Source organism: Geotrypetes seraphini, chromosome 3 (assembly GCF_902459505.1).
Source record: "Geotrypetes seraphini chromosome 3, aGeoSer1.1, whole genome shotgun sequence".
Taxonomy (NCBI): Eukaryota; Metazoa; Chordata; class Amphibia; order Gymnophiona; family Dermophiidae; genus Geotrypetes; species Geotrypetes seraphini.
This window is the reverse complement of record NC_047086.1, coordinates 272,865,882-272,893,446: the sequence shown is the minus strand read 5'-3', so window position 1 is coordinate 272,893,446 and position 27,565 is coordinate 272,865,882. Positions and strand designations below refer to the sequence as shown.

Sequence of the window (27,565 nt, the reverse complement as noted above, 5' to 3'; positions counted from 1 at the left end):
GATTCTGCAAGATAGTATTTCAAGGTTTTCTGAAGACTTGGAGTCGGTCTTGATATAGTCGTAGTGTTCCTTTAGAATGATTGCTAGTCCTCCTCCTTTTTTCCAGGTTCTTGATAGTGGGATAATTTTGTATCCCTGAGGTAGGATCTCTTTCATGATAGTGTCTGTGTCTGAGATCATCCATGTTTCTGTCAGAAACAGGAGATCAGGTTTTGTTTGTAGTATCCAATCATTTATTATGTGGGCCTTGTTTCTCACTGAGCGGGTATTTAGGTAGTATCCCTTAATGTTTTCGTAATTGTTTGCTGTAGGGGTTTCAGAATATGTTAGCCTTTTTATGTTTCTGTTGTCGATCTTGTTCCTATGTGGTTTGCGGTGTTTGCGGGTGGTGTTTAATACCGTGATTTGCTGAAGATTTTGTTTTGGTTGGCCTTGTAGGAGTTGGAGGGGGTTAGGGGGCTTAGTTAGTTCGACTGGTCTGAGCCAGGAGATGGGGTAGGTGTGCGTAGGTTGGGGGGGTTGTCTTCATTGCCCCAGCATTTAGAGCATAGGAGGTATAGTATCCTTAATAGTAGTTGCTGTTTATTGCAGGTTGCCATGTTGTGAGATGAGATGTGCAGATCGGGTTGAGGAGAGAGGGGGCTATTGCCTGACTGGGTGTGGCAGAAAGGGACGGTCAGCGCTTAACAGAACTGGTAGAGGTAGAGTGAACTGATTGTGTAGTCAGTGTAAGTTAAGTGTAAGGGACTGAGTTAAGTTGCGAGAGCGGGTTAAGCTTGGGGAGAACTTACGGAGAAAGTAGGGATAGATTATATCCGGGGTAGGGGGATTATTATATGGTATATAGTGGTATCAGGTTAAGTATAAGGAGAAAGACAGCTGTGACTGGTTATGCAGGTAGTACCCGGTCATGCGAGTAGTGCCAGGTCATGCAGTAACGGACAGTAATTGGTCATGCAATAATTGGTCATTAACCGGACAAGGCATGTAATAAACAGGTTGTTCATGCGGTCGCAGGCTTTTCATGCAGTGGTGGTTATATGCAGTGGTAGGTTACATGCAAATACAGTTACATATTATATCTATTATACATGCAATATACAGTTACATATTATATCTATTATACATGCGATAGCAGGCTGTATATGTTGGCTATACTTACTGGACATGCAGTATATGATTGTATATGTATTCTAAACATGCAATTCCCTGACTGCCTCTGAAGTTAAGTTAGCATTCAAAATCTCAGGCTTACGAGGTGGTGCTGAAAAGTTCAGCTCAAACATTCTAAATTCTGAGCATTATTTTGCCACTATAGCTGAAAAGTGTTATTTTATTTTACAAAGTGCCAATTTCCAGAATAATGCTATGTTTTGAAATTGTTTCAGATCATTGATTGAACCATGTCAACAAAAAGTATGGAATTATCAAGTATAGAGAACTCCAAGCTGTCATGAAGTTCCTATTCCTGCAGAAAAGAACTCCAAAGGAAATCCATGAATGTATGATTCAAACATTGAGTGACAGATGGCCATCATACTCCACAGTGAAAAAGTGGAGTGCAGACTTTTAGTGCGAAGATTTTGAGACACTACAGATATCCAGGAAATGCATTGGGTGTATAATCCATGAGCAGCTGGATATGCAGAAACTGTCAGCCAAGTAGGTGCCCAAATGTTTGAATACTGATGAGAAACAACATTGAGATTTTGCACCATTTTCAGCAAGCTAGTACCAACCTTTTGGAACGACTAGTTACCGTTGATAAAACATGGTTACACTATGATCCTGAGACAAAACAGCACTCAGATTCTCTAAGGCAAAGAAAATTCAAGACCAAAAAGTCAGCAGGGAAGGTCATGGCCACAGTATTTTGGGATCAGGAAGGTGTAATGACTGTCTATCTTCCAAGAGGCCAAACAGTTAATGCAGAATACTACTGTAACTTGTGCCGATTTAAGGAGGTATTGAAAGAAGCAAATAGAGGGAAGCTGCAGAAAGGTGTTCTCTTTTTGTGAGACAATGCACCTGCTCACAAAGCTGGCAAAATGATGAATGTTTTGACACAGTTGGGGTTTCAGTGCATAGACCATCCACCTTTCTTACCAGATCTTGCTCCATCTGACTATTATCTGTTTCTAAACCTTAAAAAGTGTTTGAAAGAGTGACAAATTTCAAGTGATTCGGAAGTGATTGCAACAGCAGAGCAGTATTTCAGTGACCAGACATTAGAGTATTTTTTTGAAAGGTTTCAGAAACTTCAGACACGATGTGCCAAGTGTGTTGAACATAGGAGTGAATATGTGAAACTTGTAAGTTTTATGGCTCCATATTATTCTCTTCTTGATTGGGGTTAAAACTTTTCAGCACCCCTTGAAGTCATGCTCACCTGGAATCCCAACACTTTCCCATAATACACTAGCTCTTGCTCGACCACTTTCAAGGAGACTCCCAGATTAGTCAAGGTAAACAAGATATCCACAAATAAATACAATTTATGCTCTAAACCATTTGCATCTACTTCTTGGCTGTGCCTTCATCCTTTGGGATAGGGGCTTTTATAACCAGCACAAATACAATAGACCTGGGGACAAGTGACACCCCTGCCTCATTCCCCTAGCAAGATGAAATGGAGCCGAATATCACTCATTAATTTTTATGTAGGCCATTGGGTTAGTATAAAGCACCCATATCCATTCCGTGAATCTTGATCCTAATCCAAATTTCTCAAGAACTGTAAACAAAAAATGCCAAGAAACTCTTATCAAAGGCCTTTTCCCCATCCACAGAGAAGCAGAGTACCCTCTTCCATTCACCTAACCTAACACAGCAATCAGGCTTCTAAAGAAGTTCACACCCATGACCCTATATCCCAGGCTCTTTCATCAGCCCACTGGCTACCCATAGCCAAATGTTGCATCTTTAAGGACTTGATGCTAGCGAACAAATTCCTGCACAACTTGGCGTCAGGCTACATGTCAACCAAACTTACTCTATATGTACCAAGCAGACCACTCCACTCCAAAGAAAAAGCACACCTCCAAACACCCCCTTCAACTACAGAAAGCCAGTCGACGACCCTACTCCCATTTCTTACCAAAAAACCGGAACCAACTACCCCACAGATCAGATCCTTCGAAGGGATTCTGAATTTTAGAAAAACAATAAAAACATACCTTTTCACATAATCTCTTGCCTACTACTGTATGTTTAATAAAAAACAAAAAAGAAATGTATATTGAAATCTGGATCTCTGTATATGGCATTCTAGGACATTCACATTGTATTGTAAATATAACATTGACACCTGCAAGTGTCAATGCACTTTCTCCAAATGCCTCAATAACTCCCTCTGTCCAGGCCTGCGCTTATGTTCAAATTCCAGGTGGTTAAACTCAATCAAATCCTCACGCCACTTTTGTTTGTGATGTGATGCAATAGAGATCAACTTGCCCCGGATCATGGCTTTCAACCGCTACCAAACAGGTTCTATCAAGGCTTTTCCCCCAACATTCAAAGAGATTTAATCTGCAGTCACTTCCCTTATGCACTGCTGAACATCGGAGTCCTCTTAACAAGCTATCATTCAATCTCTAATATTGAAACCTCATGTCCCCAACCCTCATCCATACAGGGGCGTGGTCTGCCCACATAATTAGTTAAATGGCAGAGTCCTCCACCCTGCCCAATAAATCTCTTATCTACAAAAAGATAGTCTTTGTGTATGAGTAAGAACTGTGAACACTCGAAAAGTGGGTGAAATCCCTTCCCATTGGATGGAGCCACTGTCAAAAGTCCACAATATTTAATGACTATAAAAGAGTGTATGGACCATTTCTCCTGAACTCCCTCACCTGCTTATGTTATCTATGGGGTCATGGTCAGATTGAGATCCCTACCCAAAATAAGATCCTCCTCATTCATTTGCAAAATAAATTGGTAGGAATTCCTTTGAAATTAGGCCCTGATTCTCGTTAGGTGCGTACATATTCACCCAAGTGTAACAGTGCCCTGCTATTGTGCCCACCACCAGTAGAAAATACCCCTGTAAATCCCGTTTCACTCTTTTTATATCAACCGTTACCCTTTTAGCAAACAAGATCCTACCGTTGAGGCCCAGTAAGTCACAGGAAATCTTGGGTCTCTTAACATAAGTTTCATGAGCTCTTAGAAGATGAGTTTCTTGCACAAAACAGACTAAAGCATGCAATCTATGGAGCTCACAAGATAGGGCCACACTTATTTAGTGAGTTAAGGCCTCAAATGTAAAACACAACCTTAATTTCCATTCCCCCTGCAGTTCTTCCCGCTAATACTCAACCTCCCTATCCATTTGCTCCAAAGAATCCCCTTCCACCCCGCCCCATCCACTTCCCATAGTCTTTTTCTTGTCCACCCCCTCCCCCACTCCATGCTCCAGTAAGACCATTCCTACAACTCCCTCTGCTCCATAAGGAAGATACTGTCACAGACAACCAGATACACCTCAGCATGATATCCATACTTCCCATCACACATACTGTCTATCTCATGCTTTGAGCCCTTAATATGCCTAACACCAGAAAAATGGCATTCTTATTGTTTCTTCCTTTGTTGAAACTGCAGACCACAGACTATTACCATGATCCTTCTCTGAGGTTTCTTAAGAAAAGTAAGTGTGTAAATGCAGAGCAGCTCTCACTCCCAAGAAAGTATAATTGGAATTTAAGACCTGGGGAAAATGGAATGCCAATGTTCTTGCACCTTACATTCATTTTGTTTACTTTAGCGTGATCATCTTGGCGTGATCTCACCTCTCCTATATTTGTTTTTGATTCTGTGTTGTTTTTATTCTGTGTTCAGACAAAGCTTTCTATGAGTCCAGGAATACTGAGAAGAGTTGCCTGTTGCTGCAGTTTATCTTCGATTGCCTGCACAAAATTTTCCTCTATGATAGCCAGCGTTTTTTAAGCAAGGAGAGAGCGGAGGCCTTAATGATGCCGTTGGTGGATCAGGTATGATATCTGTGCATAAGATAGCTGTTTTATTTGGACAATGACTTTCACGTCAGTTCTCCTGAAATGCTCAACTTGGTACTGTAACCTTCCTCTAAGTGACATTGTTAGCCCATCTACATTTTTGATACTTATTTAATGGCTTCCCTTGCATACTGGTATTGCCTAGAGCTAGATGCACTAAAGTCAGCGATCGTCGCTAAACCATTTTTGACTGGTTTAGCAGCGATGAAATTTGCCGACCCACTGCACAAAACAACTCACTGCGTGGTTTTTTTGCCCAATCTGACTCAGCCATGCAAATAAGCTCTTTAATATTTAAACACCATGCAAAAAGAAAAATCCATGAATTTGTATTATCTGCCACACCCCTTCTTTTCCTTACTTATCACACAAAGAGGGTTGTAGCAGAATAGTGTCTTGACAGAGAGGTAGATGAAATAGCAGATAGGTCATGTGGTCAAATCCTTTTTTTTCATCATCTGCATTTATTATGACAGTTAAAATATATATTAACCAAAGATAATTTAAAATTAGTTCATGCTTTTATTATTAGTAGATTGGATTACTGTAATTCCCTCTTGTTAGGATCTAGCAAAGCAAGTTTACAATATTTGCAGGTTATAGAATATTGCTGCTGGTCTCATTAGTGGAGCCAAGAGAACTGATCACTTAACTCCTATTTTGTACCAGCTACAATGGTTACCAATTTCAAAACTTGACTTTAAGCTTGTTTTCAAGGTGTTATAGTTGGGTCCAAGTATGTTTCTTCAAGATCATTGTGCTCGTTTCAAAAGAATTTACTTCAGTTATCTAGTCTCTAGCCTATAACGCCCATTACTATTACCGCTTGCATAGCATACGACTGCATATATAGCTTGTACTACCAATTACTACCTGATACAACCCACATCCCACTACACCTCACACAACATGGCAATTTACAACAAACACCAACTACTACTAGGGATACTGTTCCTTATCTGCTCTAGATGCTGGACCTATGAGGACAAATCCCATCAACCCATTCACAACCATCCCACCTGGCACAGACCAGTCAAACTATCCAAAGCAACAAACCCCCACCAACCACTAAAAATCTACCCAGAACAAGGCCCACTTCAAATCCCAGTGATAAACACCAACCGCAAACCTGCAACCCACACAAGAACCAGACCAAAAATGGAAACCTAAAAAAGATAATATATTCTGAAACCCCCACCCCAACCAACTATGGAAACATCTCTGGATACTATCTAAATATCCGCTCCGTGAGAAACAAAGCACACATAATAAACGACTGGATATCACAAACAAAACCAGATTTCCTATTTCTAACAGAAACATGGATGATCTCGGACACAGACATCATCATGAAAGAAATTCTACCACAAGGATACAAAATACTCCCTCTATCTAGAAGCTGTAAAAAAGGAGGCGGCCTAGCGATCATACTAAAAGAAACCTTTAACTACATTAAGACAGACTCCAAAACATCAGAAAACCTTGAAATACTAACCTGCAAAATCACTAACGCTAAGCTAGAAGAATCATTCTACATTCCACCCAAAAAATGGTCAAATGGGAGGAAGTGACGTCACCGACACGAATGGTCGGCTAAGGTGGGTGCTCCGCAAGCCCCGGCGATAAATTAGCGATTTCCCGGCATTTTCGCTGCGAGTTTTGCCCCCGAAGTGGTTATCGTGGAACCAGTGAGCGTTGAGCGCTATATTATTTGTGTTGATGGCGGGACAGCAAAAAAAAACTCTGCAGGATTACTCTTTTCTCCCGCATGACGGAGGTAGGCTTAAAATGGCGGCTGCGGAGACGGGAAGTGCAGCGGGGCCTATGGAGGTTATCTCTGTCGCAGCTGGAGAGGAGGGGAGGCTTTCGGCAGCGGAGACTTTGGCAGAATTAAAGTTAATGCTTCAGGACATTCACACTGATATCAAGTCTGTTCGTACTGAATTATCGACCCTGGCCACAGACCTGAGAGGTGAGATTGCGGAGCTAGGACACAGGGTGGCTGAGACGGAGGAGGGTTTGGAACAGCATCAGGAGCATTTGCTGGACTTGGATACTAAGACAAAGGATTTACAGGCTCACCAAACCTTTGTGCTTGATAAGCTGGAGGACTTGGAGAATCGTGGACGGCGTTCTAATTTGCGGATTCGAGGTGTGCCTGAGCTGGCGGAATATGCTAATAGTGAGAGAGTGGTGCAGCTGGTGGCCAGCATGCTATTGTCAACTGATACAGCGGTCATGGCTCCGGATGGCATTCATTTGGAACGTGCACATAGAGCATTGATGGCGCCCAGGGGGAACAAACCCCGGGATATAATTGCTTGCTTTGTGGACTTTAAAACTAAAGAAGCGGTCATGCGAGCGGCTCGGGCACAGCCTAATTTGAAATTGGACTCTTTTGATATTGAGATATATCAAGATTTGGCTGCTGTGACTTTGAGACGTCGAGCGGAGTTGCGTCCAGTATTTCGCTATCTGAAGGAGCGATCTATTAAATATCGTTGGCAATATCCTTTTGCGTTACTGTTCTATTTGGAAGGAAGATTACGAACAGTGCGCTCCTTGGAGGATGCAGCTCAAGTTTTTCCAGCGGTTCAATTTATTGGGGAGATACCATCATCCGGTAATCGGCTGGGACAAGCTCCTGTGTTGGGTGAACGTCCCCAGCGACCCCGTTGGCAAAGGGTTGCCCGGATGGGGGGTCGTCTTACTAGGAATTCACCGGGTGCAGTGGCAAGCTTGGTTGCTGGACCATGATATTATGTTCTGGAGATATGATTGGGGACTGATTTCTTTTGGGGGCTCTGTTTATCTATGATAAGAGGAGTTACTGGGGAAAGTATTTGGGTTTTGTTTGGTTGGTTAGGCTGCTGGGAGGGGGTTGGGTTGGGGGGGTGTATGGGGTTTTCCCAGGTGTGTTGGGTAGGTGGGGAGTGTTTCATTTGGGGATCCTCCTTTTGGGATTTGATTTGTGATTGAGCTGTTGCTGGATTGCTATGCTTTTGAGGAAGGGGGTGTTTTGGGAGGGATTTGGATGTGAATGTTTGGGAATGTTGGGAATTTTGGGTTTTATATGAGTGGGGTTTGCGGTAGCTCTTTCTTCTTCCTTGGACCTAGGTCTTTCAGTTGGGGATAGGCCTGGGTATGGTGATTGGGGGGTTTGAGGGAGGGGAGGAGAAGGGGATGGGCTTGGGGTGGGGAGGGATTGCTGGAAGTTGCTTTGTTTTTTGGTGGCGGTTGTGGAGTGGGGAGACCTCTGGGGCTAGTGGAGGTGGAGTTCTTTGGCATTGTGAGCAGCTATGGAGGTTAATACGATTTGATGTCTGTTCCTGAGTTTAGACTTCTCACGTTGAATGTGAGGGGCCTAAATACAGATATAAGCGGAGGCATTTTTTTAGGGAGGCTCGAAGACTGAGACCTCAGGTTCTTTTTGTGCAAGAGACGCATCTCCGTTCACGTCATGAACATTTATTGCATAATCCCCTTTTTTCAGGAGTTTATTTAGCTTCTAATAAGGCTGATAAGAAAAGTAGGGGGGTGGGAATCTTAATTGCGCATACGGTTCACACAGTGTGCAAGCGGGTCATTCGGGATGGGGAAGGTCGTTATCTAATTTTGGTAGCTCAAATTGATGGAGACTGGTATACACTGGTCAATGTCTACGCTCCCAATGAACATCAAAGTCGCTTTTTTAGTAGGCTAGAGGCTCGAATTCAGACTTGTGTTGAAGGAACGTTAGTGGTGGGGGGGGATTTTAATCTCACTCTGGATCCCTTGGTTGATAATTCTGCCTCAGGTGTGCGTTATGGAAAGATGGAGAGGAAGAGTTTACGAAATTTTTTGTGTCATTGGGATTTATGTGATCTTTGGCGGAAAGCGAATCCCACGGTGAGGGATTATACTTATTTTTCTTCAGTATATAATACGGCCTCTAGGATAGATTTGTGGCTGGGTGAGGAGGGCTTAGTGTCGCGTTTGAGGCAATGTTCTATAGAATCAAGTACAATATCTGATCACTCACCAGTGCTTTTAATTTTGGAGCGGAGGGGTGAAAGACGCCCACGTCCACCTTGGCGTTTTCCCGCTGGGCTTTTGCTTAATCCTGTGAATGTTGAATGGCTGGGCAAGGCTATGATGGAATATTTAGAATTTAATGATCTGGATGGGATTTCGCCGGGGTTGTTGTGGGAAGCTTTTAAAGCAGTAATTAGGGGTAAGGTGATCGGTTTGACTGTACGAGAGCGTAGAATGAAGGAGGGTGTGGAATGTCAGCTCCGAGGGGAGATTCAGGTATTGGAGATGAGGGAGAAACGCGTGGAATTAACGTCTCAGGAACGAGAGAGGTTGCAGGCACTGCGAATTCAACTTAGGGCGTTGGAATTAGAGGAGATACGGAGTGCTTTGCAAGCAGTCCAGCAAACCTTTTTTGAATTTGGCAATAAATCAAGCCGCCTTTTGGCCCATAAGCTTAAAAAAAAGGTTTATCGTAATTCTATACCCGCAATAAGAACTGGTGAGGGTCGTCGGGTTACAGGCTCTTTGGAAATTGGACATGAGTTTCGGGATTATTATGCCTCTCTTTATGGCCAGGCTGCTGCTATGTCGGTTGGTGAGATTGAGGGATTTCTTGATAAGGTGCAGCTGCCTTCTCTGACTGGTGGAGAGGCCTTACAGCTTTCTTTACCTATCACCCTTGATGAAGTTCGGGAGGCAATTGAGGCTTTGCCGATGGGCTCTTCGCCGGGATTGGATGGTTTTACCAATGTTTTTTATAAGAGGTTTCAGGGAATTGTTGCCCCAGTTCTGGTTCGGGTCTTTAATGCTTTCGAAGAAGAATCTATATTACCGGCTACTTGGCGTTTGGCAGCTGTGACATTGTTATTAAAACCAAATAAGGATAGTGAAGATTGTGGTTCTTATCGGCCTATATCATTATTGAATTCTGATTATAAGATCTTTACAAAAATTTTGGCGCAGAGGTTACAGCGTGTGTTACCGACTTTGATAAAGGTAGAACAGGCTGGTTTTATTTGTAAACGCCAAGTGTTTGATAATATCAAAACTTCACTCCACTTGATTTGGTATGCATCTCGTCATAATGTTCCAGCGATATTGCTTTCTTTGGACGCTGAGAAAGCTTTTGATCGGGTGGATTGGGGTTTTCTGTTTGGGGTTATGTTTAAATTAGGGTTTGATGAAAAGTTTCTTTTTTGGCTTCGATTGTTATATAGGGCTCCATTAGCTAGCTTTAAGATTAATGGGTTTTTAACGGACCCTATAGAGTTGGGTCGGGGAACAAGGCAGGGTTGCCCTTTATCACCTTTGCTTTTTGCTTTGGCAATGGAACCTTTTGCATGCTTGATACGGCAGCATGAACGTATTCAGGGGTTGGTGGTGGATAACCAGTCTTATAAGATCTTGCTGTTTGCAGATGATGTTCTTTTGTTTTTGCGGAATCCTTTGGATTCCTTACCGTATTTGCTTCAGGCTTTGGATGATTATGGGCGGGTTTCTGGATTTCGGGTAAACATGGATAAGTCTGAAATTCTTAATGTTAATCTCTCATCAGTTCAGGTTCAGTTACTTCAGGATCAATTTGCTTTTCGTTTATTTAAGAAATCTCTTAAATATTTGGGAGTGCAATTGACAGCAATTGACTCGTTATTTATGGTTAATTTCCCTCCTTTGCAGCAAAGACTCTTTCAAGATTTCGATAAATGGGAAGGTATGACTATTGGGTGGATGGGTCGTATAGCAGCTGTTAAGATGATGTTGCTTCCGAAGCTTTTATTTTTATTTATGGCTTTACCAATTGAGATACCGATGGGGTTTTTTCGCATATTGAATCGTAAGGTGTTTGCTTATATTTGGAAACATAAACCTCCGCGGGTGCGGAGAGCCCTTTTATATCAGCGTAAACAGCAGGGAGGGATGGGAGTTCCGAATTTCCGCCTTTACTATCAAGCGGCTTTATTACAAGCAGTGGCTGCATGGATTGGTTACGAAGACCGTCTTTGGATGTATTTGGAACAGGCTTGTTTGCCTGATATATCACTGTGGCGGCTTCCGTGGGCCCCAATTTCCATCTTAAGGGCACATTTGAAAGTAGAAAATCCTTTTCTGAGAGTAATTTTAAATACTTGGTATCTGTTAAGACGAAAGATGTTTCCGGAGCGTAGACATTTTTCCTTATCTCCTATAAGTCTATTGGAGGGCTTTGTACCAGGGGGAGTGGACCCTATTCGGTATAGGTGGGTTCGAGCAGGATTGCGTACTGTTGGACAAATTTGGCAGGATGGAGCTTTGCTTCCATTTATACAACTACAGGATGAGTATGGGCTTAATCACACTGATGTGTTACCGTATGCGCAATTGAGCACCTTTTTATATAAACAGGCATATTGGGACTTGCTCTTGGGGGATACAAAGTTGGAAGTGGCTTTGCAGAAAGGGATTGGGAGGGGAGGAATTTCTTATTTATATCAGGCTTTATTATTGAGGGAGGATCCGGAGGATAGTTATCGGTCTATTTGGGAGAGGGAAATTGGAAGAGTTTTGGATAATAAGGAATGGGGTTTTTGCTATCGGAGTCTTTTTTCTTTGCCTCTCACGTCTTTACTTTTGGAAAATGGGTATAAACTTTACTATCGTTGGTATCTGACACCAATAAAATTAGTTTCTTTTGGGGTCACTTTGTCGGATCTCTGTTGGAGGGGATGTGGTCAGGTAGGTTCTTTTAGGCATATTTGGTGGTCCTGCCCTGAGGCTCGGGATTATTGGAATACGGTGGGGCAGATATTGGTTCAAGTTATAGGGAAGCATATTCCGTTGTTGATGGAGTGTTGCTTACTCAATGTGCCTTTTCCTGGGTTTTCTTCCCAGGAACATAGGTTGGCTGTTTTTGTGATCTCTTTAGCAAGGGTGGCTTTGGCGGGTTGTTGGCGTTCCGCTAGGGTGCCTGAGCGAGAATACTTGCTTAATCGTTTGGATACGATTCAGTTGATGTGTAAATTGACTGCCATGCGGCGGATGCGCATGGAGCCTTATAGGATGGTATGGTCTGGTTATGTTGCTTGGAGGTCTTCCTCACTCCACAAGAGCTTAGTATTGGATTAGGAGGGTAGGGGGGGGATGGGGGGGGGGAAGGGGATGTATGGGGATTTGGTTTGTTTTACCATATGATGAATGATATGATTGCTGTATTTCGCTAAAGGATATTTGTTTAGATGAGAAGCTATGACTTTTGGCTGTATGTGCTCTATGATGTTATGATGGTGTTTTCTTTTGTATTTTATATTTTCAAAATTAATAAAAATGTATTTAAAAAAAAAAAAAAAAAATGGTCAAATGCCAGAGACGAATTCTTCGAATTCCTAACCGTAAACACACTAAAAGGACCATACAATCTACTCCTGGGGGACATAAACATACACCTTGAACAAAAGGGAAATCCAGAAGTAACCGAAATTGCCAACTTCCTATTGTCACTCGATTTTCCAATTCCAGACACAGAGATAACCCATGAAAAGGGACACAAACTAGACATAGTCACTTTCTCTCAAAAAGAAACCCTTGATCCGAAAATACAATACTGCACAGGGACCTGGAAAAAATGCATATGGTCAGACCACTATATTGGCAATTTCAACCTTCATTGGCAAAAAAAGAGTTCACAACCGAAACACAAAAATAAAAACACAAAAACAATAACTAGTCGTGGTACCATAAACCCTACAGAATTCTGGGCTCACTATGAGCTACGTCACACCAACGACGAAATACAGGAATTCCCAACAAGATGGGAAAAGTTCAGTAAAGACCTCCTAGATCAAATAGCCCCATACAAAACATACAGAAAGAAAGATAGACCACCAAACGAATGGTTCGACTCAGAACTACTAACCAACAAACAGGAACTAAGAAAATTGGAAAGAATCTGGCAAAAAACAAACAATGAAATAGACAAGACAAATTGGAAACAAAAAATGAAAATATACAAAAATCTGATCAAAGAAAAACACACAATACAATACGCACAAAAAATTGGTTCAACAAAATAAACAGTAAAGAATTATTCAAACTGGTAAAAACGTTAACAGACACTACACGAATTCTGAAAAAAGACAATGAGAGCCCCCATCCGCTCAAATCCTAGCTAACTTTTTAAAAAATAAAATCACTGACCTAAAAACTACTCTACCCACACCCACAACCAATACATTTCAATACCTTGAACCCCACGATTAGGTTCCCAGAGCAGACATGAATTGGGATCACTTCGAATTCCCAAACTGGCACCAGTTCCTAAGTTTATTCAGCAAATATACCAAATCTAACTGCCTACTCGATGAATGTTCCCCTAAACTCATGACAGTTGCCCCCCTCCCCCGCCTTCAAAATGGAACTATTCAATTGGTTAACAACTGCCCTTACAAACGGAACCTTAAAGAAGGATATGGGACACATACTGATTACTCCTATCCCCAAAAATCAAAAAGCCTCAACAGCACTAACAACCAATTACAGGCCCATAGCAAGCATTCCCCTTTTCACAAAGCTACAGGAAGGATTAGTCAACCTACAGCTAACAGACTACATAGACAAATTCAACACTCTCAGTGAACACCAATCAGGCTTCAGGAAAGGGTACAGTACAGAAACTGTCATAGCTTCCATACTAAACCACCTCTATGATCTTTTCAGTAAAGGCAAAAGCGCACTGATTCTGCAACTAGACCTTAGCAGTGCGTTCGACCTAGTAGACCACAAAATCATGCTACTGTGTCTTGACGCAATAGGAATCTCGGGAAAGGTAATGAAATGGTTCCAAGAATTCCTAACAAACAGATCCTACCGAGTAAACAGCAACGGAAATTACTCCAACCCATGGAAAAACCCATCAGGTGTGCCCCAAGGCTCCCCTCTATCTCCCAATTATTCAACATCTACCTCGCACCCTTAGGTCACCTACTACAAAAATTAAACCTAAAGCACTACATATACGCAGACGACATAACCATCCTAATCCCCATAACTGACATCACAAATGAAACTTTAGATAAACTCTCACACACTATGATAGAAATCGAAAAATGGACCACCAGCTTCAAACTAAAACTGAACACAGAGAAAACAAAAATCTTTTTGGCAAGCCCCAACGACAAAATAACGAAATCATCGTTAAAAATAAACGACCATTAATACCCAATCTCCAAAACCATAAAAATACTGGGTATCACTTTAGATACTCACCTAACCATGGCTGACCACACAAACCTACTGGTGAAGAAATGCTTTTACACGATGTGGAAGCTAAGAACTATCAAAAAATACTTTGACACAACATCCTTTAGATTACTGGTGCAATCGCTGATCCTATCTACCCTAGATTACTGCAACATCACCTACCTGGGTATCCCCCAAAAAACAGTACAAAAATTAAGATTAATGCAAAACACTGCAGTTCGCTTGATCTTCGGATTGAAGAAAAAAGACATCAGCCCCTATTACAAAAAATTACACTGGCTACCAATGGAGGCACGAATACTGTTCAAATTTGCATGTATCTGTTACAAACAAGTCTGTGGCCTAGCACCTTCCTACCTACAAACACACTTCACTCTGCACAACCCCACACGTACAACCAGAAACAAAAACATCTTTGCATACCCAAAGATCACAGGCTGCAAATACAAATCCTTCCTAGACAGAACCTTCACGTTCCAAGCAAACAGACAGGAATCCTGGCTGGGAAACCACATAAACAAAGCCAGACCTACAACACATTCCGAAAATCAATTAAAACCGTTCTATTTGACAAATTCCTTGCCTAATCAGACGACCTCTCTCAGATATTCTTCCCTTTATTACCCCAATGTATTAGGTAATTTCTTTCCCTCATGTATTCCTTCCTGATGCTCCCCTAATTATTATGTAACTTCCTTCTTCTTGCATTGTGTAATTCGCTGATTGTCCAGCCTTCTTTCTATGTGAACCGCCTAGAAGTCAGTTTGACTATGGCGGTATAGAAAAATAAAGTTATTATTATTATTATTATTTAAAAAAGTGAGGCTCTCAGCAACCAGGAACAGAGCTTTTTCATATGCAGGACCAGCAGTTTGGAACTCTCAGCAAGTCTATTTTCAAAATGAACTTTCCTATCCCACTTTTCGAAAATTATCCAAGACAATGCTATTTCATCAATATTACGGTATGTTTAATAGCTTAAGGACTAATTACTAGATAACTTTGGGGAAGGTTAGATATCTATTGGAGTAGTTTATGCAGCTGAAGATTTGTTAATTTATGGTTGCATGATCCTTTTTTGATATTGCTGTGGAATCTGTTTGTTATGCACCACTTAATACTTATGTAAATAGCAGTATATCAAATTTAATAAATCCAAGCAAGCAAACATACACAGAAGAAAGTTCTGTCTCTGTTAAATATTACGTATAATAACAAAGCACCAATTTACATATTTTCACATCTGGAGGCTTAAGGCTTGCCCCATTTGTATTCAGCTTTCTAGTATTAAGAAGGAGCTCTAAACATAAGCAGAAATTGGATGCAATTAAAGCATCTAACATCACGCCACAGAATCATACCAATTTGTCACCACTGCCTCGAAGAATAAAACAACACAGGAATAAATGGGTCACAGTAGGCTTAGGTAGACTGCAACATGTAATACAGAAACATCCACCCTCACAATTGTTGCCCCTACAGAATTCTTTTGTTCCATTAGTGTATTGCAATGCTCAAGAAAAAAAAAATTGAGATGGAGCTAGACTTAGTGAAGGTAACTCAAGAAGAAAAGTACCCCCAAAGGAAGAATAGAAAAGCTCAAACCAAAAGATTATTGCTGTTAGGAGATTCCATCATCAGAGATATTAACCTCAGAACACAGGTCAAGGAGCCTAAAATAGTGAAATGTCAAATGCTGACTATAATTACACCATGCAAAAAACCATTATTTTCAGTAACAGCTCCCACTTTCTGGAATGCCCTTCTGTCACATCTTCATCATGAAATCTCATTGACTAAATTTAAAACCAATCTTAAAACTTTTTTATTTAATGATGCCTATGATATTATATTTTAAGGGAAAGCAATTTTAACTTGATTGAAGAAATATTTTACTATCCACCCCTCCCCCATCATTCCTAATGTGATTTGACCGCCATCTGTCCTATCAAAATATTGTAGTTCCTCCCTCTTCCCCACAACTATCTTACCCTACTGTATTTTGTCTATCTTACCCTATTGTATTTTATGTAATATATCCCCCTTTCTTTATATCTTTTATTCACCCCATTTGATTGTACACTGCTTAGTATTTCAATGAGCATTATATCAAAACATAAATAAACTTGAAGAAACTAAGAATTCTAAAGATAATGTTATTCAGTGGAGGGGCGGGACCACGGAAGAGGGAACGTGCTGCAGAGGCCAATGACAGCCTGTTAGGATCACTACAGCACCGGTGATCCTCTGCAGGCTGCTGTAATTAGCTTTGAAGATGAGAACTGGAGACTAGGGGGGAAGTCAGAGGACGCTAGAAAGAAGAGGGAAACATGCTGGCCTTCGGGGGGGCCCCCTAAATCCACCGAGCTGAGGGTACTCAGCACTGGCGCCAGTGCAGCACTTCCTGACTGACCCACCCCCCTTGCCTCCTAAAGCAAGAGCAGCAGTGGACAGCCAGCAAGAGGCAGCGCTTAGGATAGGCTGTTCGCTACCAGAGCGCTGCCGCTCCTGCGTTACAAGATCTGAAGGTACAGGAAGGAGGTTTGGTCACCAAATCGTCAAGCCCGATTTTTTTAGAAAATGAATCTGTTCGAATCGATTCACCAAAGTGAATCAATCGATTTGAATTGGGAAACACTATAGCAGACCCAGTGGATTGAACAGAACTCTCCTTTCCATGAAGGGTGATTGTGTTTTGATGTATTTATAAACCTTTTCTCATTTTAGATTGTTGATCTCTTAATGGTGTTGCACTTATTTGCATTTTACAGCTGGAAAACATGCTTGGAGAGGATGACAAGTTCCAAGAGAGAGTAACGATGTACCTAATCCCTTGTATAGCTCAATTTTCTGTAGCAATGGCTGACGATTCCCTTTGGAAACCGCTAAACTACCAGATTCTGCTGAAAATGAGACACGCTTCACCGAAGGTTAGAGAGAGAATTCTAGCAGTTGTATTGCTTCTGGAGAAAACTATAGTCTTTATAAGTTTAAAAGAACACTACAAACCCTGGAAACTCTATTTTCCTTTCTGAATTATATAATTTTTATTCTTTTTAGAACAATTGCATTTTTGCTTCTTTTTCATTTTAACCAATTCATGATTTATTTTAACAACTTTAGCAGCTTGGGCAATTCTATAACTGGCCACCTCCATTTAAGCATCCTGAGGGTATGCTGTAAAATCCTGTTATATAAAAGAACTTGGGCACCTAGGTTCCATTAGCAAATATTCATGTATTGATGCACCTAACATCTAGGTGCCCTCACTTACACTATGTAAGTGCTTGCAATTAAATGCTGTAGGGACACATAAGTTACATAGGTAAGTATGAGCCCCATCCATGCTCTGCCTGTGTATACCTTCTTGCAGATATGCCCTGTGTAAGTTAAGTGGGTGTTTGCAGAATAGCGCGTTGCAGAATTTTGATATTTCTGTCTGTGTGCACATACATGTGTATATCAGTGTTCCCGCTAAGCTGCGCTGGCGCACAAAATATTACATCGCAGCGCACAAGTTTCTCATCACAGCGCACACACGTGCTTGCAGGCAGGCTCAGCTGGCCCCAGCGAGCTGGCAGTCCATGTAACGCGTCGCAAAGGTAAGGGGAGGCTGGGGGAGGAATCAGACGTCGGGGTGGGGGTGCGAGCAGGGAGGGGGGCGATCGGAAGAGGCGTACGGCTGATGGCAGGGCGGCGAGAGGAGAGTCGGGTGGGGGGGGGGAGTAACACCGGAAGAGAGCGGCAAATCCGGGCAAGGCAAGATTTGCAGAGGCGTACCTAGGGGGTGCGGGGGGTCGATCCCGACAGTCCGCTCAGCTCGCCAACAAGGAGAGGCAGCCGGACTCGCGTACGCTCCGACCGCCTCTTCTTGCAAGAAGCCGGGTCTTATTCAATCAGGAGCTGCTTTGACATGCAGCTCCTGATTGGATAAGGCCCGACTTCGTGCAGGAAGAGGCGGTCAGAGCAGACGCGAGTGATTTCCTGCACTAGGCACCACATGAAGTCACCCACCGTACCACTCGATTCGGGTAAGCGCAGGTATCGGTGGGTGGCTTATTTGCGGGGGTGCCTTATTTTATATTTTTGTCTAAAAAGGGGGGGCTGTCTTATTTGATGGCCCTGCCTTATCATCGGGGAAACACGGTACTACTACTAGTAAATTAGTAATGCGCTACAAAACTGAGGCCGCACGAGTGCCATTGTTTATCTATACATGCATGAAGCAAGTTCTTTTCAAGTTTCGATCGTTTGAAGCGTGTGCATAAACTTTCTTTTGCGATCTTCCATAGATTCAGTCAAATAATTTTTAAATCCATTCGAAAATGTCGAAGCGTAAAGAGAATGAAGAGTTTGGTAGCAGCACAAAGAAAAAGCGCAGCCAATTTAAGAAGGAATGGCTGACCAAGTTTTTGGTTGACACCACGTTGCCGCACGCGAGTGGACGGAAAACAGTGGCGATGAAAGAAATATTCGAATATAGCGACACGGACAACGCATTAATTTGCTCCCTATGCTGAAAAGCAGGTGTTAACGGAGAATGGAGCACAGGGAAGACTTGGTCTGAGTGGAAAATTGATTATTTAAAGCGTCATCTGAATCATAATTCTCATTTAGAAGCGGTTCAAAAGCTTCACAATCAAAGCCGAGGTTTTCTAATGAATTTCTTGAAAGAAACTCCCGATAGTCGGAACAACAGAATCGAATACGCACAGAGATATAAATCAAGTCCAGAGGGAGTTAACATTTTAATTGATAATATATTGCTAGCGGTAAAGTTGAATTCGTCCATGCTATCCGTCCAGGAAATTCACAATCACATGGCTAAATACGTAAAAATACCTGATAGCTGGAGAAGCAAAAACTATGCTTTCGAGTTCCTTGACTGCATAAATGCCATTGTTAAACGGGAAACATTTACAGAAATCCGGAGGTCTCCTTTTCATACCCTAATAATTGATGAAAGTACTGATATTTCTGTTTCGAAAATGCTCATAATATACATTAAATTTAGAAGAAGTGGCAGCAACATTCATGAGACAGTTTTTGCTGGCATCAAACATCTAACTACTTGTGACAGCACAGCTATAGTTGATGCTATAAAGCAGTTTTATAGTGAGAACGATTTAGATTTCAGTCGTATGGTCATGTTCACGTCCGATGGAGCATCAGTCATGCTTGGGAAGCATAATGGTGTAGCTGCAAAGTTACGTCAATCAGTTCCTCATCTTCTAGAGCAACACTGTGCAGCTCACCACGAAGATCTAGGCATAGACGATGCATGGAAAACGATCCCATTCATGAAAGAGATCTAAACTCTAATACGCACCGTGTATACGATTTTCAGTAGATCGAGCCAAAACGAAAAGCCAAACTGGAGGATATTGCTAATGCTGCAGACTCAGATGTCATTTCATTTAAAGCTATACATGATGTTAGGTGGCTGTCTCGGCACTTTGCTGTAAGTGCAGTGGTTAGAAATTATGACATCCTGTTAGAATATTGTCAAGAACAGGTGGAAGAAGACAATGATCCCGTGCACAAATACTGCCTTACTAAATTGAGTAATCTGGAATTTAAAGTTGCGCTATTTATTCTCTGCGATGTTCTTGAGGAGCTTGGATCACTGTGTAAGCTTCTTCAGAAGAGTTGTTTGGCACCTTTGGATGCATTCCAGTTCACTAAAGCCAAATTAAGGAAACTCAGATCTCAATATCTGGGAGAAAAACCACATTTCAATGAAAATGTTGAAACTCTCATTTCATCTTGTAATTCTGTAATTAAAACAGATCATATTCTTACATTTATTACACAAACTTGTGATCATATGGACAAAAGATTTCCTGACAATGAATTAGAGGACTGGCGTGTTTTCGACAAAGACTGTATCTCAAATCCGTCCAACTTAGAGGAATTTACATTTGGAAACGAACAATTTTCACGATTATCTAACCGTTATTTTCTGTTAATGAACAAAGATGATGAACATTGTTTCAAAAGGCAGCTTATTTCAGAATATTCGGAGTTCAAATATATTATTGCTGAAAAAGTAAAAGCAGGAGCTATACAAACGCTTCAGGAAATGTACAATTTTGCTCAGCAGCATAAACAGTTCAGTGGACTAAATGCTCTATTAGACGTGTGTGGCACCTTTCAGGCTTCAAGTGCCGATTGTGAGAGAGGATTTAGCTTGATGAATGCTATAAAGACAAAGACTCGTAATAAGTTAAGAGTAGAACATTTGGAATGCCTAATTAGAATCAAACTTTATTTAGCCACAGGAAATAATGTAAACATAGACAGTGTTTACAATTTTTGGAAATCAGAAAAAGGCAGAAGAGAACAATCTTAATAAAGAATTTTGTACTTTCAAGAATTAATGCGTTGTTTTGTGTTCTTAAAAATATTATTTAACGTTATTTAATTTAGCGTGTAGGCCTAAAATTCCTTTGAATACCTCGTCCTCATGTATCAGCAACTTTGACAACATATTTATTTGGCTCATAACTTGCTGGCGCCCGATATTTTTAGCTCACAGTGAAAAAAGTTTGCTCACAACACCCGCCCGCTTAGAGGGAACACTGGTTATATGCCATTATATTTAAACATTTACTTATATAACATGCATATAAATGTGGTTTAGAGCAGTGTTCTTCAACCACCGGTCCATGGACCAGTGCCGGTCCACAGAAATTTCCTGCCGGTCCACAGGGCCAGCACGTGCATCAGGCCCAAAACAGTGTTCTTCAACCGCTGGTCCATGGTGCGATCGATGTGGCGTTAACTTCGAGCCAGCTCCCTCTTCCTAACTGATTCAGTGCACAAAGCCACGGGCAGTGGCTCCTACAGGCATCCTGCGCCTGAACCGGAAGCCTTCTCTCCGACGTTGCAACGTCAGAGGGAAGGCTTCCAGATGAGGCATGGGACGTGCAAGGTGCAATTAGTACTATTATGGGGGCGGGGTCTGGGGTGGAGATTGGGCGGGGTCTGGCCCACAACTTAGCCCCGTGTTCTTCAACCGCCTGTCAACGGACTGATGCCGGTCCACAGAATGTCTTTTATTTCTGCCAGTCCATGGGTGTAAAAAGGTTGAAAAACACTGATTTAGAGAGTTGCTTTTTACTTGTGCAAATCGTCATATCAATAAAGCTTCCTGAATCTGAAAAAAAGCATGTTGGAGAACCGGAGCATTCAAGACCTTAGTCTTGAGAGCACCTGTATTATCACATCTTTTTGCTGTTTCTGTAAAAGTATTGCAACCTATAAAGATATCAGTGAGACAATAACTCACCATGAATGAGGCTTCTTTAGCACTCTCAAAACCGGTAGAGGTTAATCTTACAAGTGAGTATATATATCTCATCATGACCAGCAGATGGAGACTGAAACAAAACTGGAATAGTACATAAGAGGTACCTTCCCCTATTCCTATCAGTCTTCTTTCAGTCTCCAGCAGGTGTGAGTGAGCTGTACCCATCTCCCTTGGTAGGACTGTTAGAATTTGTTTAGGGATTCTAGTTCCCGTTTTTGTGCCGGATTGAGCTTGGGTGGGCCCTATTTGGGAGTCCGTCTGACTTCGGGGGTGTCAAACCCGGCAGGTCTCATGCTGGGTCCCTCCCTCAATTTCCTCCATCTCCCCACATTTTTTAGAGGAGCCTCAGCAGTAAGCCTTGCCCCCTAATTCAAGTAAGGCATATTGCTTTGAGATCATGTGGAGTCTGTTCTGGTTTTTTTTTTTAAAAAAAAGAAAAATCCTGAGGTAGTGCCGGTCTGAAGGGTTGCTTTCATTTTAACTTTACTGTATTTTTGTACTAACTGGCACTTTTATTGTAGCTAGGTCACTTATGGAGCAATTGAGCACTTCTCAGGGGGGGAGGTGCATAACTTGGTCCAGATGCGAGGCACTCGCGGCCTGCCAGAAAACAGCTATTTGGGCTGGTACGGTCATGGAGTTTCGTCGGCAACCGCTGCAGGCGTCCAGGGCGAGCAGTGGGGAGGCCCGGTCTTCCCCCACCGCCCCCAGAGTGATTGGCTCAGCTGATTTTTGTTAACAGCTGATGCCAGCTTGGCTGCTTTAGCGGCTGGGACAGTTCAGGCTTCCCAGCCGCTACAGGCCTTGGAGGAGTTATTTTTGGTGAGAACTTCGCCATTTTAACAGACAGGCCCCTCCATTTTGCCTGCAACCTCAGGTGTCCTTCCCCTTGTATGGAATAGCAGGGGCAGGTTTCAGCTGGGTCCCCTGCTGTGGCAGGGAGTCCCATGGGACCCCCTGGGGGGTTTTCCACTGATTTACATTTTTCTTTGTGCAGAGCCTATTTTCAGGCAGCTGGGGGTCCCAGGTGCACCTGGGGGGTTTTGAGGGGGGTCCCTCCACACTCCATGTGGCTTTGCCTCCCTCTTCTTTGGCGTCCCCTCTTCCTTCTCCCTCGTCCAAGCGCCCACAGGTGGCTTGGGTTGTGGATTGGTGGTTAGAGGAGAGTGTCGGCCTGGATGAGGACCTGGACCCTTTTGAGGACTTCCAGGTTCCTCTCGAGGGGCCGTGCCGCCGGACCAATCAGCAAGCAAGGCTTTCATCTGTGTAGTGCTGAGCTCACTGCTCAGCATGGCTATTTCCCGCCGCGACGCCGGACTTGTAAGCTGCACGCCTGAAAAAGAAATCATCCTGGCCGGGGTCGGTGTCATGCTCCGGAGATCTACAGCCTTCCTATCTCCCTCTCCCTTCTACCTGCTTCCGGCCACATATCCTGCTCCGCGGCTCTCTTCGGCAACTCAGCAGCAGCGATCGACACAAGCTTCTGACGTCGGGGCCTACCCTTGCGAGTCCCGCTTGTTTCAACTTCCTTTTTCCACAAAGGCGGGACTCGTAGAGGGAAGGCCTCGATGTCGGTAGCTTGTCTTGATCACCGCTGCTGACAAGTTGCTGAAGAGAGCCGCGGAGCAGGGGGGTGTTGCCAGGTGCAGGTAGAAGGGAGAGGGCCAGATGCAGGACTCGTGGGTGAGGGAGCAGAAGAGAGAGAGAAAGAGAGAGGGGAGGGAAACAAAAGGAAATATTTCATACTGGGCTGGGCCGGAGTGGAGGGAGGGTGGAAAGATTCTAGCTACAGGGTGCAGTAACAAAGGAAAAGGGGGGGAAAGCTGAAAATGGAGATAGTGACACAAAGAAGAGAAAGGGTAAGCAGGACCTACTGAATAAGGATAGAGATACAGAGGGGACATGAAGAGGAGATGAAATAGAGACATAGAAGTAATGCTAAAAAAGTGGGGGGGATAAAGACATTGAAAGGGCAAATGGTGAACATGGGGTAAAGACAAGGACAGAGACAAATGAAGATTCTGAAAAAGTGGTGAGATAGGGATATAGGTGAGATAGACACAAAGAAGGGGGATGCTGGAAAATAGGTGGAATAGTAATTCTGACAAACACAGAAGGGAAATGCTGGATCAAGGAGAGATGGGGCTCAGGCTGGATGGAATGAGGAGAAATGCCTTGTTGGCCCGGAACTTCCTCTCCTACGTCAGAATTGACGTCAGGGAGCGGAATGCTGGTCAGCGCGACGCTTCTGCAGGGAAAGCTTGGGATGGCGGTGGCTTGGGGGCTATTCCCCGATGGCGGTGGCAGCAAACCGAGTGGCTTGGGGGAGGGCACGGAGAAAGAAAGAAAGGGGGCAGACAGAGACAGAAAGAAGGGGGAACAGGGAGACAGAAAGAAAAAGTTGGGGGAGAGAATGAGGTCTGGAGGAGAGGAAACATACAGGAGGCTGAAAGAAAGGAAGAAAGATTGGATGCACAGTCAGAAGAAGAAAGTGCAACCAGAGACTCGTGAAATCACCAAACAGCAAAGGTAGGAAAAATGATTTTATTTTCAATTTAGTGATCCTGTATATAGCATTAAGATAAGAAACAATATATGCAGTGTTAGATTTGTTTTATAATGGTTTTGCGGCTCCAAGTTTTTTTTTCTTTTCGAAAACGGGTCAAAGTGGCTCTTTATGTCTTAAAGGTTGCAGACCCCTGCCCTAGAGGAAAGGAGAGACAGGGGAGATATGATTCAGACGTTCAAATACTTGAAGGGTATTAACGTAGAACAAAATCTTTTCCAGAGAAAGGAAAATGGTAAAACCAGAGGACATAATTTGAGGTTGAGGGGTGGTAGATTCAGGGGCAATGTTAGGAAATTCTACTTTACGGAGAGGGTAGTGGATGCCTGGAATGCGCTCCCGAGAGAGGTGGTGGAGAGTAAAACTGTGACTGAATTCAAAGAAGCGTGGGATGAACACAGAAGATTTAGAATCAGAAAATAATATTAAATATTGAACTAGGCCAGTTACTGTGTCTGTGTATGGCCGTTTGGTGGAGGATGGGCAGGGGAGGGCTTCAATGGCTGGGAGGGTGTAGATGGGCTGGAGTAAGTCTTAACAGAGATTTTGGCAGTTGGAACCCAAGCACAGTACCGGGTAAAGCTTTGGATTCTTGCCCAGAAATAGATAAGAAGAAAAATTACAAATAATAAAATAAAAAATTTAAATTGAATCAGGTTGGGCAGATTGGATGGACCATTTGGGTCTTTATCTGCCGTCATCTACTATGTTACTATGTTCAGTTTGCTCTGCTCCGGAGATGGTCGCCCCAGAGGCACAGTTTGGATTTCCCTGTTCCTCTGCGAGGCTTGGTGCGTTGCAATCTTCGTTGGTGGCTCTAGACCTCTTATCTTGTTCAGGGGACGAGTCTGGATCAACCACAGTGGACGGTGCTTCTCACGGATGCCAGTCTCCTCGGTTGGGGAGCTCAGTGTCTAGGTCACTCAGCTCAGGGCACCTGGTCCACAGAGGAGGCGTCCTGGTCGATCAACGTGTTGGAGACTAGAGCCATCCGTCTGGCGATGTTAGTCTTCCGCTCTTTGTCGGGCAATTCAGTCAGAGTTCTGTCGGACAATGCCACGGCGGTGGCTTATGTCAATCATCAGGGAGGCACCAAGAGCACTCAGGTAGTGCAGAAGGCGGCTCAGCTAATGGTCTGGGCAGAGTCCCACCTTCAGGACATCTCGGCCTCACACATAGCTGGAGTGGAGAATGTTCAGGCGGACTTCCTCAGTCGTCATGTGCTAGATCCCAGAGAGTGGTGGGGACAGCCCCTGATGAACCTGATAGCCACAAATGTCAACGCCAAAGTGCAGTCTTAGGGTCAGCCCATGATGAACCTGATGGCCACAAGTCTCAATGCCAAAATGCCCCGCTTCTTCAGTCGTCACAGACGACTGTCTGGTCGAGGGTCTGGATGCTCTGGTTCAACCATGGCCAACGGAGGGGCTGTTGTATGTGTTCCCTCCGTGGCCATTAGTGGGCAGAATTCTTCTCCGCATCATTCGCCATCTGGGTCTCTTGGTTCTGGTGGCTCCAGATTGACCTCGACGTCCGTGGTACGCAGATTTGGTGAGGCATCTGGTGGCGGAGCCTCTTCCTCTGCCTTTCTTGGATGATCCCAATGTTCAATCCAGGTCCCTTCTGTCTTACGGCTTGGCTCTTGAAAGGGGTCGCCTAGGTAAGAAGGGGTATTCAGATAAAGTGCTCTCGGCTCTCTTGGGGCCCTGGAGACTTTCTACCTCTCGGGCTTATGTGAGGGTTTGGCGCGTGCAGTGGTCTCTTTTCGCGCTTCCCTGCCTAACATCTTGGAGTTTTGCGGGATGGCCTGTATAGGGGGACTGGCTTGGTCTTCTGTCCAGGTTCAGCTTGTGGCCTTGTCGGCCTTTCGTGGGTTGTTGAAAGGTCAGTGTTTGACTGCCATTCCTGATGTGATTCGCTTCTTGCGGGCGGCCAAATTGCTCAAGCCTCCCGTATGACCCTCTGTTCCATCTTGGGATCTGAATTTGGTTCTGTCAGTGCTAGTGCACCCTCCTTTTGAACCTTTGGGCGACTGCTCTTTGAAGGACCTTACTCTTAAAGTGGTCTTGGTGACTATTACTTCAGCTAGATGTGTTTCTGAGCTGCAGGCTTTCTTTTGTAGGGCTCCCTTCTTGGAGATTTCTTTTTTTTTAAATAACAGCTTTTATTGAGATACATCTCAAACATAACATAAACATATAGAATACAGCAGCAAGAAAATAAAGTGCAAACAACCACACTCCAAATAACACCCAGAGTGTAATCAAGAACAAATACAAACGTAATCCCCCCAATCTAACAATAACAAACTACAAAACCCACCAAAACGCAGTCAAATTCCCCCCCCCCCCCACCCCCCAGGGACAAAGCACAATTCCCACAACACCCAATTAGGTTGAGAAGCATCCAAAACCAGAAAAAGAAAAACCCCCAAAAATGGAATAGGGATATAAATAGAGGTTCCCCCTAGCCTCCGCCATCCCAGTCCAACCCCATGGTCAACTCAGTGCCCCAATCCACCCCTGCCACTGATCCCCACAGAAGCCCGAAATCTGCGCCAAATATGAGCATAGCCATGGAGTTTACCATGGCGTAGGGCTGTTAAGTAGTAAAGAAGTTGCCAAGTAAGCAAGCGATGCTCCACCATGGCCCACGTGGGAGGGAGCACCTGGTTCCAAAGGGAAGCAATAGCTAATCTAGCAGCAGTGAAGGCCAACTTACAAAACATAGAATCACTCCAAGCTAAATCCAATTGATGCCAGAACAACAAGGCATGTCGCTAATCCACTGGAATGGGGATATCCAGGATCCGAGACACCCGAGAAAAAAATCCCAATCCAGAACCCAGACACCCGCCCACACTGCCACCACATATGGAAATAGGTACCCACCTCCCCACAGCCCCTCCAGCAAAGAGCACTTGCACCTCCCTGCCAACGAGCCACCACCTGAGGGGTATAGTACCAATGAAAGAGAACCTTATATCCATTTTCAATCAACAAGGCCGCTATACCCGCCGAAGAGATCTCTGACCAGATATCCCCCCAGATGTCCCAGGATATATCAGAGCTCCAATCACCCTCCCATGCCCTCATGTAGGAATGTGGGGTCCCCCGACAATTGAGGCATCTATATATAGCAGAGAGAGCTCCCTTCCTGAGCACCGGTCCTAACAACAGCTCAAAGGGAGTCTTACCCCCCCTCAGATCCCTCAAAAGACCCGAGGCCCTGATATAATGAACCACTTGCAGGTAAGGAAACAAATCTCTGACCCCAAAGCCAAACCTGCCCCGGAGCTCTGTAAAGGGTCGAATACGGCCCAAAACCGGATTCCACAATTGACCCACACACACTAAGCCCCTAGTTTCCCAATCAGCAAATACTCCACCACCCCGTCCCGGTGGAAAATCTGGATTATATCTT

General features: G+C 43.6%; 1 protein-coding gene across 1 annotated transcript in view; it reads left to right on the top strand.

Moving 5' to 3' along the window:
• The window catches only part of HEATR1 (HEAT repeat containing 1), a 693,629-nt gene that overhangs the window by 635,381 nt on the left and 30,683 nt on the right, over positions 1-27,565 (top strand). The window contains exons 42-43 of the mRNA XM_033935556.1: positions 4,843-4,994; positions 17,036-17,194. Of these exons, the coding sequence (XP_033791447.1) occupies positions 4,843-4,994; positions 17,036-17,194 (311 nt within the window). The remainder of the gene's footprint in view (positions 1-4,842; positions 4,995-17,035; positions 17,195-27,565) is intronic.